Raw genomic sequence first — 15641 nt, 5'->3', positions numbered from 1 at the left:
TCGACACAGCCATAGCGGCTCGACGCATCGTCGACCCGTTGTCAAAGGTTGCGTTCGCCATGTCCTGCCTTGGCGGACGCGCAAGGAGTTGGGCGTATGGACGCCGACTCTCAGATCCTATGTGCTTCAGCACGTACGAGATATTCAAGGAAGAGCTTAGACAAGCGTTTGAGCCCCCGCAAAATGAGTTCCAGTCGAGGGCGGAATTCCTCGACCTTCAGCAGGGTAAGCATGACGTCCATGCTTACGCGCAGCGTGCACGGTACTTGGTCTCGAACATCTTGACCAACCCGATAGACGAGGCGGCTAAAGTCGTCACGTTCACGAAGGGACTGAGAGATGGGGCCCGAGGCTGCAATCACATTTACTACGCAAGAAGAGCTAATCCTGCGGCAGGCTAAACTCCATGCAAATGTGACGAGGCCGCAACCGCGCCCGGTAGTGAGGACGGGCGGTCCGGAACCAATGAGATCTCGAACGCAACGGCTGCTGGTTATCAGCAGCAAGGAGGCAATGCGCGATGCTTCCGTTGCGGCAGTATCGGTCACTTTGCACGGGAGCGTACAGCTCCCGTGCCCAATGGAGGTCTCGCTAATCCTCCGAAGAAGGCGTTGGAGTTGAAGTTGGACAGTGGCTCTGAAGGATAAGCATCACATGTGATTCTGGTGACATCAAGAGGATACTCGACGTCGCTAGGGCATGACTCACTCCTTTGCGTGATGTCGCTAGGACACGATAGCTCTTGAGCATCGTTGACGTCAGGCAGACCGACTGCGCAATGCCTCCTGCACACATGTAAGGAGTCTGTCTAGCTAGCGTATGACTTTTTCGACGACTCTCATTACTCTCACTTTGCGATTTGCACTCTTCTCACCGAGCACTTCTTCGCCTCGCGCAACTAGTTAACAGCCGCAACCGCTCCATGTCGACTCGTCGCACCAACCGTAATCAAGGCGCGCCAAGACCAGCTGGAACCGTTTCCACTGTTCGCGCTGCGACGCCGTTGCCGCCAGTGGCAGCCCAAGATGCCCTAGCTGCGCAGATCCCAACTTCGCAGGCTGCCGTGCCTGCAACAACCGGTGGTGCACCCGAGCCTGACGATGAGCCGAACCCCACGACGACTGTAGCGGGAGGAAGTGATGGCAACGCTGGAAAACAACTGAGAAGGTGGACCTGAAGAACGAGAAAATGGAGCCATTCTAAGGTGTGATTCCACCGGGCGCTTACGACTCAGGCGTCCGGGAATGGTGGGAGCAATTTGCCGACCGGCTCGAAGACGCTCAAGTTCTTGCTGGCCAGGAATGGTCTGACACATCAAGAAGTCAGCGCTGTCCACTTTGCTGAGAGGTTCAGCACGCCGCTGGCTCAAGACCTGCTGTAACGGGCACCCTAACACGACATTCGATGCAACAGGTGATGCTCTAGTTGCCAAGTTTCGCTCGACGCTAAGCGATCAAGAGATTACGGCCCGGTTCTACTCGGAGGGGAAGCTCGCGTCGGAAACGTATCAAGAGTATGCGGACCGACTGTTGCAGATGACTGACGGGCTCACAGGAGAAGTGGACAACATGGCCAATGTGAAGCACGCTCTTGGCACATTCCTACGCCTGGCATGGCCCCAACGGAAGGATATCGTTCAAGCTCACGTTCGAGGGAAACAAGGATCACCAGCCGACTTGATGAACGATGCAATCCAGTTGCTGAGTGAACTTTCACAGTCTGACGGCCGCCTGGATGACTACAAGCGACGTAAGATAGCAGACGGGTCGAGAGCTCAGCGAGTGGACGCCAAGCCGAAGGCGATCAAAACAGCTGGACCTAAGCTAAATGCGCCTGCCGCCAAAGCCAACTCGGCTATAATTGAGAGGAAGCGAAAGCCCACGAAGGTCCCAAGCCGCGATGTTATCGTCAGCTACATCTGCGGAGAAGAGTGACACACGGCTAAGTACCACAGACAACACCTCAGCGACACAGAGGACGGAACTGATGGGGAAGAACCTCAAGGAAACGCAGCCAAGGCAGAGGATGCGGCGGAGGAGTCGGCTGAGGACTCCGCGGACGATTCAGCATGAAGGCTGGGCGTCAGGTGCGGTCCGATTCTTGTGGACTCGGGCGTGTCACACCACCTGACAGGCCATCTAAAAGGTTTTGAAGTGACAGACGACAAGGTGACTCTGGCCACCCGCGTAGCTGACGGCAAAACGGTCATCGCGCGAGCAAAAGGCAGGCTGCATATTCAGGCGCTCGTTCAAGATGCTGCGGGACGAAAGGTCGAGAGAGAATTTATCGTCGATAATGTGTACTTGGTACCAGAACTACCCATACTCTGCTCTCCGTATCAGCGCTTTGGCGCAACGGACATGTAGTGAACTTCGGACCATCACGGTGCACCATCACGACTATATCTCGACGAGGGACAGGGTGCATTGCGCGTTTGAACAGTGGCGTGTATTCAGTGGTGACTGCATGGGGCAACGATACTGCCCAAGACGTGGCAAGCGGACTATCAGCTACGGCTTTAGGGAAGACCTCGGAGTTGTGGCATCGTCGCCTTAGACACGTGACCTACGACACACTAAAACAAATGGCGAGGGGTAACTCGGTTCGGGGGCTACGGAATTCTCCTGGGATCAAGCCTGCAATATGCACAGTATGCGCCCTCACCAAGTTGACTCGACAGCCCGTATCACACGTGAGGTCAAGTCCCGAACGGTGAGAGAGACTGCTGCTGCAATGCTCGTGGACTCAGGTTTACCGCATAGACTGTGGGAATATGCTCTTCAGCACGCCACCTTTATCCGAAACATGATTCCTCGGCGCGGCGCTGGAATTGCTCCATTTGAGCGCATATTTGGGGAACGACCAGACGCGATCAACATACCAATCTTTGGACAGGCAGTGGTGGCTCGCGTGCCAGATCAACTTCGCCGCAAAAAAAAAGGGTTCTCATTACCAGAGGACAACTTGGTGCATTCATCGGCTGTGCAGAAGATATAAAGGGGGTTTATGTGTACACAAAGGGCTCAAGGTGCTCGCTTTTTTACTTCCCGAGATGTGACGGTGGGGGACAGATTGCTGTTCGAAGTGGATCCAGACGCCGAGGATGATGTGGTGTTGCAGAACACACAAATTTCATCAGATGTGGATCTCCAGCACAAACCACAACAATCGCCGAGTTAGGTCGGCGCTTGTTGGCCTGCGCAGGGGTTGTCCCCTTGCCGTTCGGCCCAACCGGGACAGCGTGTGTCTCGCGTCTAGCCGACACCTGCCAACCAAGGTCCACTCTTCCGGAGATCCGCCGAGCTAGCGGACTCCGTTCACAAACTCCTGTGCCGTCCACCAAAGGATGGACGGCGGCGCGCGAGCGCTTTTACAGGCCGCCGGGACAGAAGCAACCCGACTTGAAGAGTAACGGCACCCGGGCTGTCCGGCGTACCGGCTCGCTGAGTTAGCGAGACTTTTCTTTCGCACTTGGCGAGCACCCAACGCCCAATCCCGGGCCAACCTAATCTCTTGGCGCTGCCAGTCGAGTACCCTACAAGCTATGCCTCTCGGGTACCGACGGCAGGCATAATCCGACCCCGTGCAGGGATTTACCGGAAAGTGTGCACGTGTTGTGGGCCTAGCAAATTCTGCTCTGTTTGTTCTTAAGTCTCCTGGGCACCCTGAAAGGGCGCCTCCACTATTCCTAAGGTCCTATACAAATATCAAGTGAAATGGAGTGGTTTCGGATCTCGGCCGACCCTTCACCTTCTCAGCGACGCTTCGAACTCGGCGGAGCCGGATAAGTTGTCCGGATAACCCGGCGAGCTCGACGGGGAGGTCTCGCCGACTCGGCTGAGTGCTGCTGAGCTCGCCGGGCTCACGCTTGGTCCTCTTGTGCGCCTTCTGGCCGTGCACCGTGTCATCTGGGCGGCCGGCGGCTCTGTTTAGCCGAGCTCAAGGCCTGGAAACTGCCTTGAACTCTGCTGAGCGTCTCCTAGCATCCCCGCACTCGGCCCGCCGTACGTGCGTCTTCTCCTTGCGTGGCACCACCGTCCTTGGTCTCCGGTACTCTTCATTCCCATTCAGTCGGCCGCAGTGCACTGGTGAAGCCTGCGAGCTCAGCGAGCTGGGCGGACTGGCACAGTGTACCATCCAGCCGAGTAGTACCGTCGGCGCCGCTTTCTTGGCCATCTTGGTACTGCGAGCTCCGCGGACTGGCACAGTGTACCATCCAGCCGAGCAGTACCGTCGGTGCTGCTTTCCTGGCCGTCGTGGTACCTTGTTCCGCCTTAACTTCGAGTGCTCCACGAAATCTGGTGTTCCCTACACCACAACTGCCCCGGGCACGTTCCGAGCCGAGGTGGTGAGGGACTTGATCATCACTCTGGGTCAACCTTTCTCTCCGGCTCCAGACCCAACGGCCTCGTCATTCTTCCGTCGTCATGCCGAGTCGCGACGAGCCCACTGCCTCCTCGGTAAGTTGCTTCCTCGTTTAGTACTTGGCGGTTCTCAGGTACTGACCAGCTTGCTCCCTCTTTCTCAAGGCTTCATCACCAAGTGTTCCAAATCCACAACCGCCTCTAGGTGTGGTGAGGTCCGCCGAGTCGCTTGGTCGGCCGTCCTGGGCTTCAGGGGTCAGCGGTAAGCGAGATGGCTCGCTCGTCGATCTGACCAACTCCCTGGAGTTCGACCGGGAATCTGGTCCGGCTTCTCGCACCTCTCCCCCTCGTCCGCCGAGTTCGCATGGCGACACCACTTCGGGCACCGCCGGTGTTGACCGGTCGAACTTGGCGGAGCAAGCGAGCCTAAGCTTCCTTGAGGCGCTGGTGCGGGCCGAGTCGGCTAACCGTCAGGAGGAGAACGCTGCTCTCGCTCGGCTCCTGGCGTTCATCTCGACTCGGCCTCCTCCTGCCATAGACCCGACGGGGCGACGTGCTCTACTCTCCGCTTCTTCCCTTGCCGAGGTCACGGACGTTCTTCAGGGCCAGCAACCTACGCTGAGTTCCGCGAATGACGTGGCTGCTCTCCGAGTCGAGCTGAGCACCGCCGAGTCCGTCAACACCCACTTATATCGGCGTTTAGACTCACTGGCTGTGGAGAACGCCGAGCTCCGGGACAAGCTGGAGGTCGCCGAGCGCGAACGTGCTCTTTGGGAGCTGGAGGCTAAGAAGTTGGCTCCATTTACGACTTCCCTCCGTAAGTCTCTGGCTGCAACCGAGGCCTCTCTCAAGACTGCCCGCGATGACCAGCCAAAGAAGGTGGCTGCTGCTTTTGCTCACGCCGAGGCCTTCCGGGCACAAGTCAGGGAGCGCGACGCCGAGATCGCGCGTCTCGTTAACGCCATCTCGGCGCGGGACGCTGAGTACGCCGCCTTTCAAGGGGTGGCGGCTAAGCACTTCGAGCAGCTCACCGAGTCAGCTCGGCTCCTCTCGTCCGGGGACTCTCAGCCTCTCCGTCACGCTCAGGCCACCATCACCGATCAGCGCCGGGTCACGCTGAACCAGAAGAGGACCATCGCCCGCCAGGGGTTTCTGCCCATGCACGACCCTCACATGGCTGCAGCTGCTGGTGCCGGTCTGGATGTACCAGGGCTCATTCCCGCCGAGCTGCAGCTGAATGCGCGCTTGTGTAGGGTGTTGGCGGCGAGGTTCCCGGAGGTGATGGACATCCCCGCCGGAGAGACTCGATCGGTCGAGTTGATCATTCATCCTCGCCAAGATGGGTCGTCAGCGACTCCGCCGACTTCGGTGGTTTCGTCGAGCTCGTCGTTTCTTGGCGTCTCGACTCGTCCATCTTCTCCAGTGTGTCCGCCGAGTTCCTCCGTGGCGCCTGCATCTGCATCGGCCGCAGAGTCAGCTCAGTCGACCCGCTCGTCGAGGCTCCGGCGGAGTAAGTCGGTGGGTCAGCTTCATCGAGCTCGGCTGGACACTTTGACGCCAGCTGAGCGGCTTCGCCGACTCGCGAATCCCAAGTCGCCGACTGCTGCGGGGCCCCGGCGGAAAGAGCACGTACCGCCTCCTCAGCCTTATGCCTGTCCCCTTCCAGGCGAGCCTGGGCACGAGGAGGCTGTTGCCTTGTTCGACGAAGTTACCCAAGAGCTTGGTCTGCCGAGTGTCTCTTCCTCGAGCTCGGCGGACGTCCGGGTCGGCGACTTTGGTAAAGCTGGTTCAGCCAACGACTCCGCTATCGACTTCGACGAGCCGGATCTCGCCGAGCCAGTGGTTCCTCTCGTTCCATACTCGGGTTCTCCATCACTTCCACCGGCGGTTGGTTCCGATGCTGGTACTCCGTCGGCTGGACAGGTGGCTCCACCTGCAACGGCGGCTGCCTCGTCGGCGAGCTCCGCTCCTGTTCCGAGCTCGGCGACTCCAACACGCGTCAGCCCTTCGGCTCCGGTGGTCCCTATGACAGCTTCCAGCTCGGCGAGTCCTTCCGTGGTTGGGAGCGCGGGTCGCTTGGCTGCTGCTTCGGCTTTGGCTTCGCCGACACACCGGCTATTATCTTGTTCGATTCCCCGGTCATCGTCGCGGCTTCGTGTGCGTGGGGCCGACCGATCCAGTTCGATTTCGTCGATCGTACTGACTCAAGCTCCAAGTACTCCGTCGAGTTCCACTCGGCCTGCCGTGCCTTCTGGCTCCGCCGCGCTGACTTCGCCCTCCGGTCGGCCAGCCCGAGTTAAGGCGGACACTGCTCGGGTCCTCAGTGCGCACCTCCTGCATGAGCTGGACACTCCCGACGACGTCGTCCTCGGTCGACTGCACTGCCAGGACTCGTCCAGCGGTAGCTCCGTTGATTCCATTGGGACGTCGGCTCACCCGCTGAGTATCTCGGACGGGTCTTCTGATTCCGATGATGGTGGAGATGAGAGCGATGGACTCGGCGGAGTCGTTCCTAGGTCGAGCTCGGCTGCTAGCGACGAATGGGACGAGAAAGCTGAAGCTGATGCAGAGGAGAAGGAAGCGCGGAGTCAGGATTCACCGGACTCCGACGACATCCCGCTCCGTTCCCTTGTTTCCAAGACCCTGCCTCCTCCTACCGGCAAAGCTCAGTCGTATCGCGCGGCCCGTCGGACCTTACTGGGCTCCCCCGCTGAGTCGGATGACTCGGACTCGACCCACCCCAAGGGAAAAGGCAAACGACCTAAGAAGAAGCGCGCTCATAAGCACGGGCACCGGCACAAGCACGAGCGCAAGTCCAAGTACGTGTCGAAGCACCGATCCAAGTCCAAGAAATCAAAGCGCCGAGCTTCTTTCGACTCGGCGGATGACTCTCGGCCGGCTAAGCGGAGCAACAATTCGGTTCCGCCGAGTTCCCCTGGGTCGGCTAGCCCGGCTAGTCATTCCCGTCCAGCTCCGCCGAGTTCTCCTGGGTCTGCTAGCTCGGTTAGTCGTCCCCGGCTGGCTCCAGCTCGCTCACCAGGGACCCGGATCACAGCGGGGGACACTGGTGTGCACCCTAACCTGGTGTTGCCCCTGGCTCTGCGGATTTCGTATACTGTGTTACAGACTCGTGTCGCGCAGGCGGTCCCGCGGGACTCCCGGATCTCTCCGCAGTTGGCTCAACTCAAAGAGCTGCGGTTCCTGCACTTTGGATCTGCCCGGTGTTGGAACGCGATCCTCGGTCACCAAACTGGGCAGATTGCCGTGGATACTTCGACCGGCAAACCCCGGGTGCCTCCCACCAAGTGCTCTCCAGCTGGCATCCGAGCTTTCGTGGACGTCTTCGATCCGGGTCACCCGGCGCGATGCATTCGCCTCCTCCTTCCTGACACCCCTTTTCTTTTCTCTCCGCGGGTGTTCGAGGAGGCGCAATCTCGGCTCGCTAGCTCGGCTAGGCCGAGCGACTGGGTGACCTTTCGGTGAAGATTCGCGGTGAGATTCCTGCTCCGGTTGGCAGCAAGCGTTCGGTCGTCGACAATCCAACCGGGTACTTCGTGGCGCTGTATGAGCGGAACCACTGGATCGTCGAGTCGAGTGTCCTGATGGGTTTTCACCCCTCTCAGAATGTCGGCTCCACCTACGAAGAGATCGCCGAGTCGTACGGGTTCTGGCTCTTGTACAAGGCTGATCGGAAGCGCCGCAGCGACGCCCTTCGGAGCTTGATGACTATCCTGCCCGACGAGCTACATTCGGCGGTGATGAAGGAACTCGGCGGACTGGCAGCTCCGGAGGTGGACGCCGGGCTTTTCTTCGAGCCTTCCGTTCCGTTATACCCACTGGTGAATCTCTCCAGGGTGCCCTCGGACAAGGATTGGTGTCAAGCAGCGATATCAGTTGATTGCAGCGAGCCTTGGCGAGCTTGGTGGTTGACGGATCCGGTGGCCCACCCTTTCACCACGTGCTTCAGATCCCGGAACGTCGTGTTCTTGGTGTTCATGTTGACCCTCGCCTGGTGGATGACTCGGTCGGCGAAGACGTGGACTTGGATGAGGCGGACCCGCCCCAGATGTCGTCGAGTGCCCCGGTCCCATCCAACCGGTCAGGCATTCACATCTTCCAAGGGTGTGAAACCGGAGAACTCGGCTGGTCGGCGGAGGACCTCAATTCGCCTTCTGGGTCCCTGCTAACCTCACCCAACCTGTGTGGGCCGTCACCGGTGTATTTCATCTTCGGGCCAGCGTCGCCCGAAGGGCCTCTCGACTCGACGAGTCAGTCGGTACTGCCTCCCGGCTCGGTTGGTGTCTCCGCGTCGGCCGCTCCCGGTTCTGACGGCCCAGTGAGCTCGACTACAGCGGCAAGCTCGGCTGCGGCAGCAAGTCCAGTGATGACGGTGAACTCGGCGAGGGTGGCGAACTCGGCGATGGCTGCCAGCTCGGCTGCTCCTGCTAGCTCGGCTACCATAGCGAGCTCGGCGAGTGGTTCCATGAATTTGTTGGCCGTGGCTGCTTCGCTTGCGGGCTCGACTACGTCGTCAGTGATGTTCAGCTTTGATGTGTCAGCTCGACCCCTTGTGATTTCCTTCTCCATAACTTTCATTTCGTAATTCATGCAATACATATAGTTTGACGCAGTAGCTTTCTTCAACTCGTCTCGGCCTGCTGGTCTTCGCTGAGTCGGTGGATCATCGTTTTTGGTACAATAGCTTTTAAGCCTCATTTGCAACTCGCACCATTTGCAGACGGTTTTCACGTTTCTTTTGCTGCAGATAGTCAAGTGAAGTCCTCCGCACGAGAGGTTTGACAGTGGTTCCCAAGTTGGCTCTTCGTAGCCGACCCACTTCACTCTGAACATCCTCTGCGTCCTGGCCGTGCATGTGGATAGCGGTAACGCGTCTTCTAAAATGGCCTCGACTTCGTACTTGTCAGCGACCTCGTCCGGTTCCCAGCTGTCTTCCAGGAGCAGTTCCTCATCGAAGTCGAGTCGGTCCGACTCGGCGAGCTCGGCTACCAGCCGAGTTGACGGTCTCTCGCCGGGTCCAGTAACGGATTTCGGCCTGGAGACGTGGACGACAGGATAGAACCGGTATCCGCTCTTGTCAGGAAGTTCTAGCTCGTAAGCGAACCTTCTTATTTACTCTGAATGGTCCATGCCATCGATGGGCGAGCGTCTTGGTCAGACGCGGCTTGACTCTTTCCATGAACCACTGTAGTGGGTCTAACTTGACTCACTACAATAACTTACACGTTGCGCAACGTGTATGTGGAAGCGTAAGTACTTATTAATTACTTAGGTTAATTATATTTGAATACACAAATATAAGTTAAGTAAGATAGGATTCCAAGTGACTTAGATTAGGTAAAATGAGAACTGTATTGTTTGTCAATTGATCTTCCTCTCAAATCTGCTAAAACTGTTTATCATCTATGAAAGAGTTGACAGCGGCTGGCTGTCAGAGCTCCGCTAATATGCATGTCTCTGATTGGTAGAACTATGCTGCTTTCTACCAGTAGGATCTTTGGGTATGTGTGGACCACTCATTGTGGTGGCCCGGCTTGACGCTTTCCATGAACAACTACACCTGGTCACCTTCATTGAACAACAGCTTCCTGGGGTCAGCGAGCTCGGCGGACTCGGCGGATTCAGTGCCTCCATCTATTTTTGTCCGCCCAGCTGAGTTGTCTTCTCCGCTGAGTTGTTCTGATTCGGTTTCTGGATCGCATCGCTGGGTTTCACCTCGAACACTAGTAGAAACAGCTCTCCTTTCGACTCGGCTGAGTGCTTCGTTGTGTTCCCTCGCTCGCCGGGCTTTCTCCCTTAGTTGGAACTCGGCGGCCAGTCGTAATGCTACTTCTCTCTGTCGGTTGGCTTCTCGGTGCCACTCCACAGCTCCCGCCGAGTTCGCCGAGTTGCCTCCACTCTGGTGGACGGACTCAGCCATAGCCTTGAGTGTAGGCCTAGCGTCCCAGCCGTGTACCAAGTAGAACGGTGTTTCCCGCCGAGTCGAATCTCTTGAGGTGTTGATAGCATGGACCAGCTTCTCGGCTACGTCGTCCCAGTCGGCTTGGAGTGGATCTTCCACGTAGACGCGGACCGTCTGTATCATGGTCTTCACCAACCGCTCTTGCTGGCCGTTCGCCTGTGGCCTGTAACTCAGCGTTGCTCTTGATCTCGACTGCATCATATCTGAGAATTTCTGGAAGACTTCACTCATGAACCTTGGGTTTCGGTCCTGTCGAATCAGTGGCGGGGCTCCGAACCTCCGGAACACGCACTCCTCGAACGCCTTGGCGACTTCAAGTGCCCCTGTCTCGCTCATAGCCTTCGCGATCACGAACCCAGTGAAATGGTCTTGGAATAGTAGTAAAGCGGTGTTTCCCCGCCGACTCTTCGGCAGTGGGATCACGAAATCCATGGACACGACGTGGAACGGTCTATCTGAGACCACGTTTCCCGGCGAGTATCCTTTCAAGTGAGGCTTGCTCTTGCTGGTGCTGCAGTCTTCGCCGGCCTGGACATGCTTGACCACATCTGCATATAACCCGATCCAGTAATAACCCGCTCGCACTCTATGGTAAGTCCTGACGATTCCTTGATGTCCTCCTTCGACGGAGTTGTGGCAGTTTTGCAAGATCTCGCCAATCATGGTCGTCGGAACTACCAACCTTAGTGACAAGCCCAGTTCGCCGAGTTCGTTCGGTCGTCTCGCCTTGTCTTGTCGATACAGAAGGCCGTCTTCACGGAGTACGAACTCTTTGGCGACCTTTCCGGCATTGTGAGCTCGGCGGAGTGTTAACTGGGCGTAGTCGCCCCGCAGATAAGCCTTGAGGTCGGACCACCGCAATTCTTCATCTTGTGCTTTGGCGATTCTTTGGCGGCGTTCTGCTTGTACGAGCACTGGATCGATATCCATAGCGGTTGGTTCCCGGGCTTCGCCGAGTTCCGCAGGGAGCTCGGCTGGGCTTACCGGAGTTCCTCGTCTTCCTCCGAACTCGGCTTCGCCTTCCACCGCCCGTCTCTCGCTTGGAGGCCTGCTGTCTTGCCCGAATTCGTCTGGTGGACCCCTTTCTTGTTCCACTGGTGCCGAGTCGTCCTCGAATCGGACACGGCGAGCTTGGCTCCGCGTCACCGCTGTGACTTTGGGTTCTAGCTCGGCTTCCTCCGTCGAGCCTTCAGCTCGGTACAGCATCTCTTGGATTCGATTCAGCGTTTTCAACTCGGCTTTCCGCTCGGCGTTCAACACCACCTCCCCAGCCTTGGCTTCTAACGCTTCTGTCGCGAGGGAGTCGGCCGCCGAGTTGTAGAGGCGCACTACGTGGAGGTATCGAACTGAATCCAGCTGTTCGACTAGCTTCTGGTGACGTGCCAACTCGACTTGGAGTGCTTCCTTCTTACACGCGATCACCCCCATGGATTGCTGGATTGCAAGCCGAGAGTCACCTACGATTATCAGATCAGTGACCCGCGTTCTAAAGCTGCGGTCACCCCATTGTTCATACCAGTGTACTCGGCTATATTCATCGTGGTCGACTGGAGGTGCGCACTCGCAGCGATCTCAATGTGCCATTCAGGCAACCGCCACAAGATCCACGAGCAGCTGCCGTAGCCACCGTTTTTCTCGGTCTTCGCCGAGCAGTCAAATGACAGTACGTTCCCCTTGAAGGCTACTGGTACACGCGCATAGAGGAGTTCTGGGTCCATCCGGACGGTCGCCGAGCTCTTAGACGGTGGGGCCTGGAGTTCGTCGACTCCTACTGCCGGGGTTATCGACGCCTGCAGCAACTGGGCGAAAGCTACGTCTTGTTCTCGGACTTGCTTGACCTTGAGGTGATACGGCGACAGGAGCACGGCAAAGCTGACCGCTCGGCCATAGAGAGACTTCGAGTTAAAAACCCATTCGAGCGTCGAGAACCGCGTGTAAACATTAATCGTCTTCCCAGCGAGGAGTGTATGGCACAATTTGATGAGCTGGAGGAGGGCTAGTACTTCCTTCTCGGCGGGGTGATAGCCGAGTTCGTTGTCCTTGAGCACTAGGCCACAGAACCGGACTGGGTGGAGTTTACCATCGTGCATCTGCATCAGTGTGCTGCTCAGCGCCCAGTCGTTCGCGAATAGCATAACGTGGACGTCTTCCGCCGAGTCGAAATGCCGCACTATTGGGGCGTCTGCTACCTTCTTTTTCAACTCGGCGAACGCTGTCTTGGCTGCGGATAGATCACCCCCTTGCTCGAAGTCGGCGTCCTTAAGTTGGTACAGTACGGCCCCATACACTTCCAAGTTCTGGATGAACCGGGCATAGTAGTTCAACGCTCCCAGGAACGCCTGCATTCCTTTCTTCGTCTTTGGGAACGGGAGCTCGGCGATGGCCAACACCTTCTTCGGATCGGCTTGAATCCCCTCCGAGGTCACCCCATGGGACAGGAAGTCGACTCTGGGCTGGACGAAAGTACTCTTCGGGAAGCTCACACTGATTCGACACTCGGCGAACCGGGTCAATAGTATGTTCAACGTGTTCAAGCAGTCGCCGAAACATCTTCCACCGAAGCAAATATCGTCCACAAACGACCTGCGCTCAAACACGGGGGCCACCTGCGACTCATCCGGTTCTCCAGTCGAGAACATATCTGCATCCGGGTTGCTGATAAAGTCTTCAAGCGGATCGGGCTCAACCTGAGCTCGGCGATCTGCTTCGAACTTCGACATCGGACTCGACTCGGGTCTGAACTCGACTAAGTGGGTCTTCCGCTGAGCCTCCGACTCGGCTTCAGCTCGGCGGATGCGCTCGGCGAAGGCGGACCATCCACCCTTCGGCTGCACGTGCGTTGTCGATCAATCGTTGATATATCATGGGTGCGTTCTTAAGGCCGAATGCCATTCGTAACCATTCAAAATGACCAAGTGCGCAGACGAACGCCGAGATCCACCGAGCTCGCCGAGTCATCATCACCGCCCAGAAGCCGCTCGCTGCGTCGAGCGAGCAGAACCACAGGTAACTCTCAAGCTCGGTGAGCAAATCATCCACCAGTGGCATGGCGTATTCCATAAGCAGCGTGACGGCATTGACCATCTTATAGTCGATGCACAGGCGTATGTCGACCCCGTTCTTCTTCAGGACGATCACTATCGGGGAGGCCCACGGGCTATTGGAGAACGCTATGAGTCGTGACTTCAACAGCGCCTTGAGCAGCTCATATAACTTGCCCAGATGTTTCAACGGAACTCGGCGGGCGCGTTGCCGGATGGGCTCATGCCCCTGGACGTCGATGTCGCACACCACCCCATACGACGGTGGGCGCAACGCGTTCCCACTAGAAATCATAATGTGTTCGTGTGCCTTCAATACGTCCACCAACCGCTTGGACTGCTCCGCCGAGTGGGCCTCACACGTCACGTTACTCGCCGAGTAGTCGAGCTGCGTCGGGACGACCTCTGCCAAATCAGGCAGGAAGGCCAACTCGTGAGCGTAGTCCTCTAACGCCAGATCTACTGCGGAATGCTCGGACTCGGCGGACTGTCGGTCTTCTATGGCTTCCCGCTCTTCGCCGAGTCGTGCGGCGAGGAGGTAGCGTAGCCGGAGGTTCTCCTCCGGGTCCTCATCCAGGAATTCATCACTGACATCGACTTCTTCGCTGTTGGAACGTCCGGAGGGCGGGCCAGGTACGGTCTCCCCCGGCATCAACTCGACTGACTTCGAAAGATGCGTCGACTGTTGTCCTTGCACCCTTGACTCAGCTGAGCCGCTCGGCGAGGAGGGGCCGCTCTGGCCGGTTGAGCACGTGGCCATATCCTGGTCGTGTGTCAAGGTGAGGCGGCTGTTTTCGTCTACGACGTCGCTCTCATCGCCTCCCGACTCGGCGGAGTCGTCCTGTGGGCTCCATTCGCTGTTAGCCGAGTTGATAACGTGGCCGTCGTTCGCGTCTGATAGATTGGACGGGTTAGTCCGTCCAGCGAACTCGACTAGCTCTTCTCCTCGCCGGGCCAGCAGTTCCCATTGCTGGGGGCACGTGAGTCCCGGTTCGCCCCCTTCTTCTGGGGGTCGAGCGACCACCGCCTCAGGCTCCTTGTACGGTCTACGTTCCACAGCAGGCGGCTGTCGTGCCAGCCACCCTTCATACAGCTGCTGTTCTTTGTTCAATAGAACTTTGCCGATACCTGCTTCATAGGCCAGGACCTGCCAGACCCTGTACTTCGCCGAGCTCAGCCGGACATATCCCTCGAGAGGAAGTACCCCATGCGGGGCCCACGCAACCACCGAGAAGTGGGCTGGGCACCAGACAGCCACCGCCCTCACATTTGTGAGCACTACGCGCACGGCTTTGCCACTCCGGTTCACGATCACGGTGGGAACGCAGTCTCGTGTGCGCCGTATCCACAAGTCGTGCGTCGAGCCGTCGGGTTGTTGCTTACGCAATTTGAACTCGGTGGGGAGCCTACTCGGCAAGCTCATAGGCTCCGCAGGCCCGTCTGTGATGTACAGGATGTCCCGCGGCATTTCCGCTGCATTTTTCGATCGAAGCAGCGGAACGATCACCTCGTCGGGCAGTTTGGCCGTCGAGTAAAACAAGTCGAGTCGGATCCCCGCAGGGATCATGATCTAGGATTAAGTCGACTCATGCATGGTGGTTCATAATCCACACATCGAACTCGTAAGCTACTTCCCAGCCGAGAGTCACTTTCACTGTCGCCTTGGTCTGGGTTGGGATTTTGTATTCCCCAATGCCTTGTACATCGATCTGCATGTCGTGGCTCACGACTCGCTGCTTCAATCGCAGCTTCTTGGCGAATGCTTCCGTGATGACTGTCACATTCGCCCCCGTATCCAGTAGGATCTTCGTCCGCTGGTAGTTCACCGCCCCCATCACAAGCGCTCTCATCCGAACTCGGCGGTCGAACTGCTGGGACGACCACCACCCCAATGTTTCCCCAGGGAGCAACTTCATCACCTTCGTGGTCGTCACCGACTCTCTCGTCCGCCGAGTCACCACTGCACTATTCACTATCGCTCGGCGTTCTTCATCCGATCCGTCGAGCTCACTGCCATTACCGTCGTTTTCACTTGCACCATCACTGTCCTCACTCCGTTCCTCGGGCCATTTTGCTTCGCCGACGAAAGCAAACACAAAGTTCGCTTCTACGGCCGACTCGGCGGACTGTGGCAGCCCGGTAGTGTCCAACCCAGTCAGGGTTGGCGGGCCGTCGAGTTTAAATCACTCGGCGTATAGAGGTCTTGTAGAGCATCCGGCACCTTGGACTTGTCGACATTTGCCTTGACAAATGAGG

At 57.8% G+C, this 15641-nt stretch overlaps 1 protein-coding gene across 1 annotated transcript; it reads right to left on the bottom strand.

Annotated features, from left to right (window-relative positions):
* Positions 1 to 11810: 11810 nt before the first annotated feature.
* IUM83_07448 (reverse transcriptase) lies at positions 11811 to 14952 on the bottom strand (the record flags this gene model as incomplete). The annotated part of the gene is made up of 2 exons (XM_067931746.1): positions 11811 to 13172; positions 13309 to 14952. The coding sequence occupies 2 exons, from the start codon at positions 14950 to 14952 to the stop codon at positions 11811 to 11813; spliced, it is 3006 nt and encodes a 1001-aa protein (XP_067798984.1).
* Between the last annotated feature and the right edge of the window lie 689 nt (positions 14953 to 15641).

This window comes from Phytophthora cinnamomi, assembly GCF_018691715.1.
Source record: "Phytophthora cinnamomi strain GKB4 chromosome Unknown Contig6, whole genome shotgun sequence".
In the NCBI taxonomy this organism is placed as follows: Eukaryota; Oomycota; class Peronosporomycetes; order Peronosporales; family Peronosporaceae; genus Phytophthora; species Phytophthora cinnamomi.
This window is presented reverse-complemented; position numbering and strand designations above follow the sequence as displayed.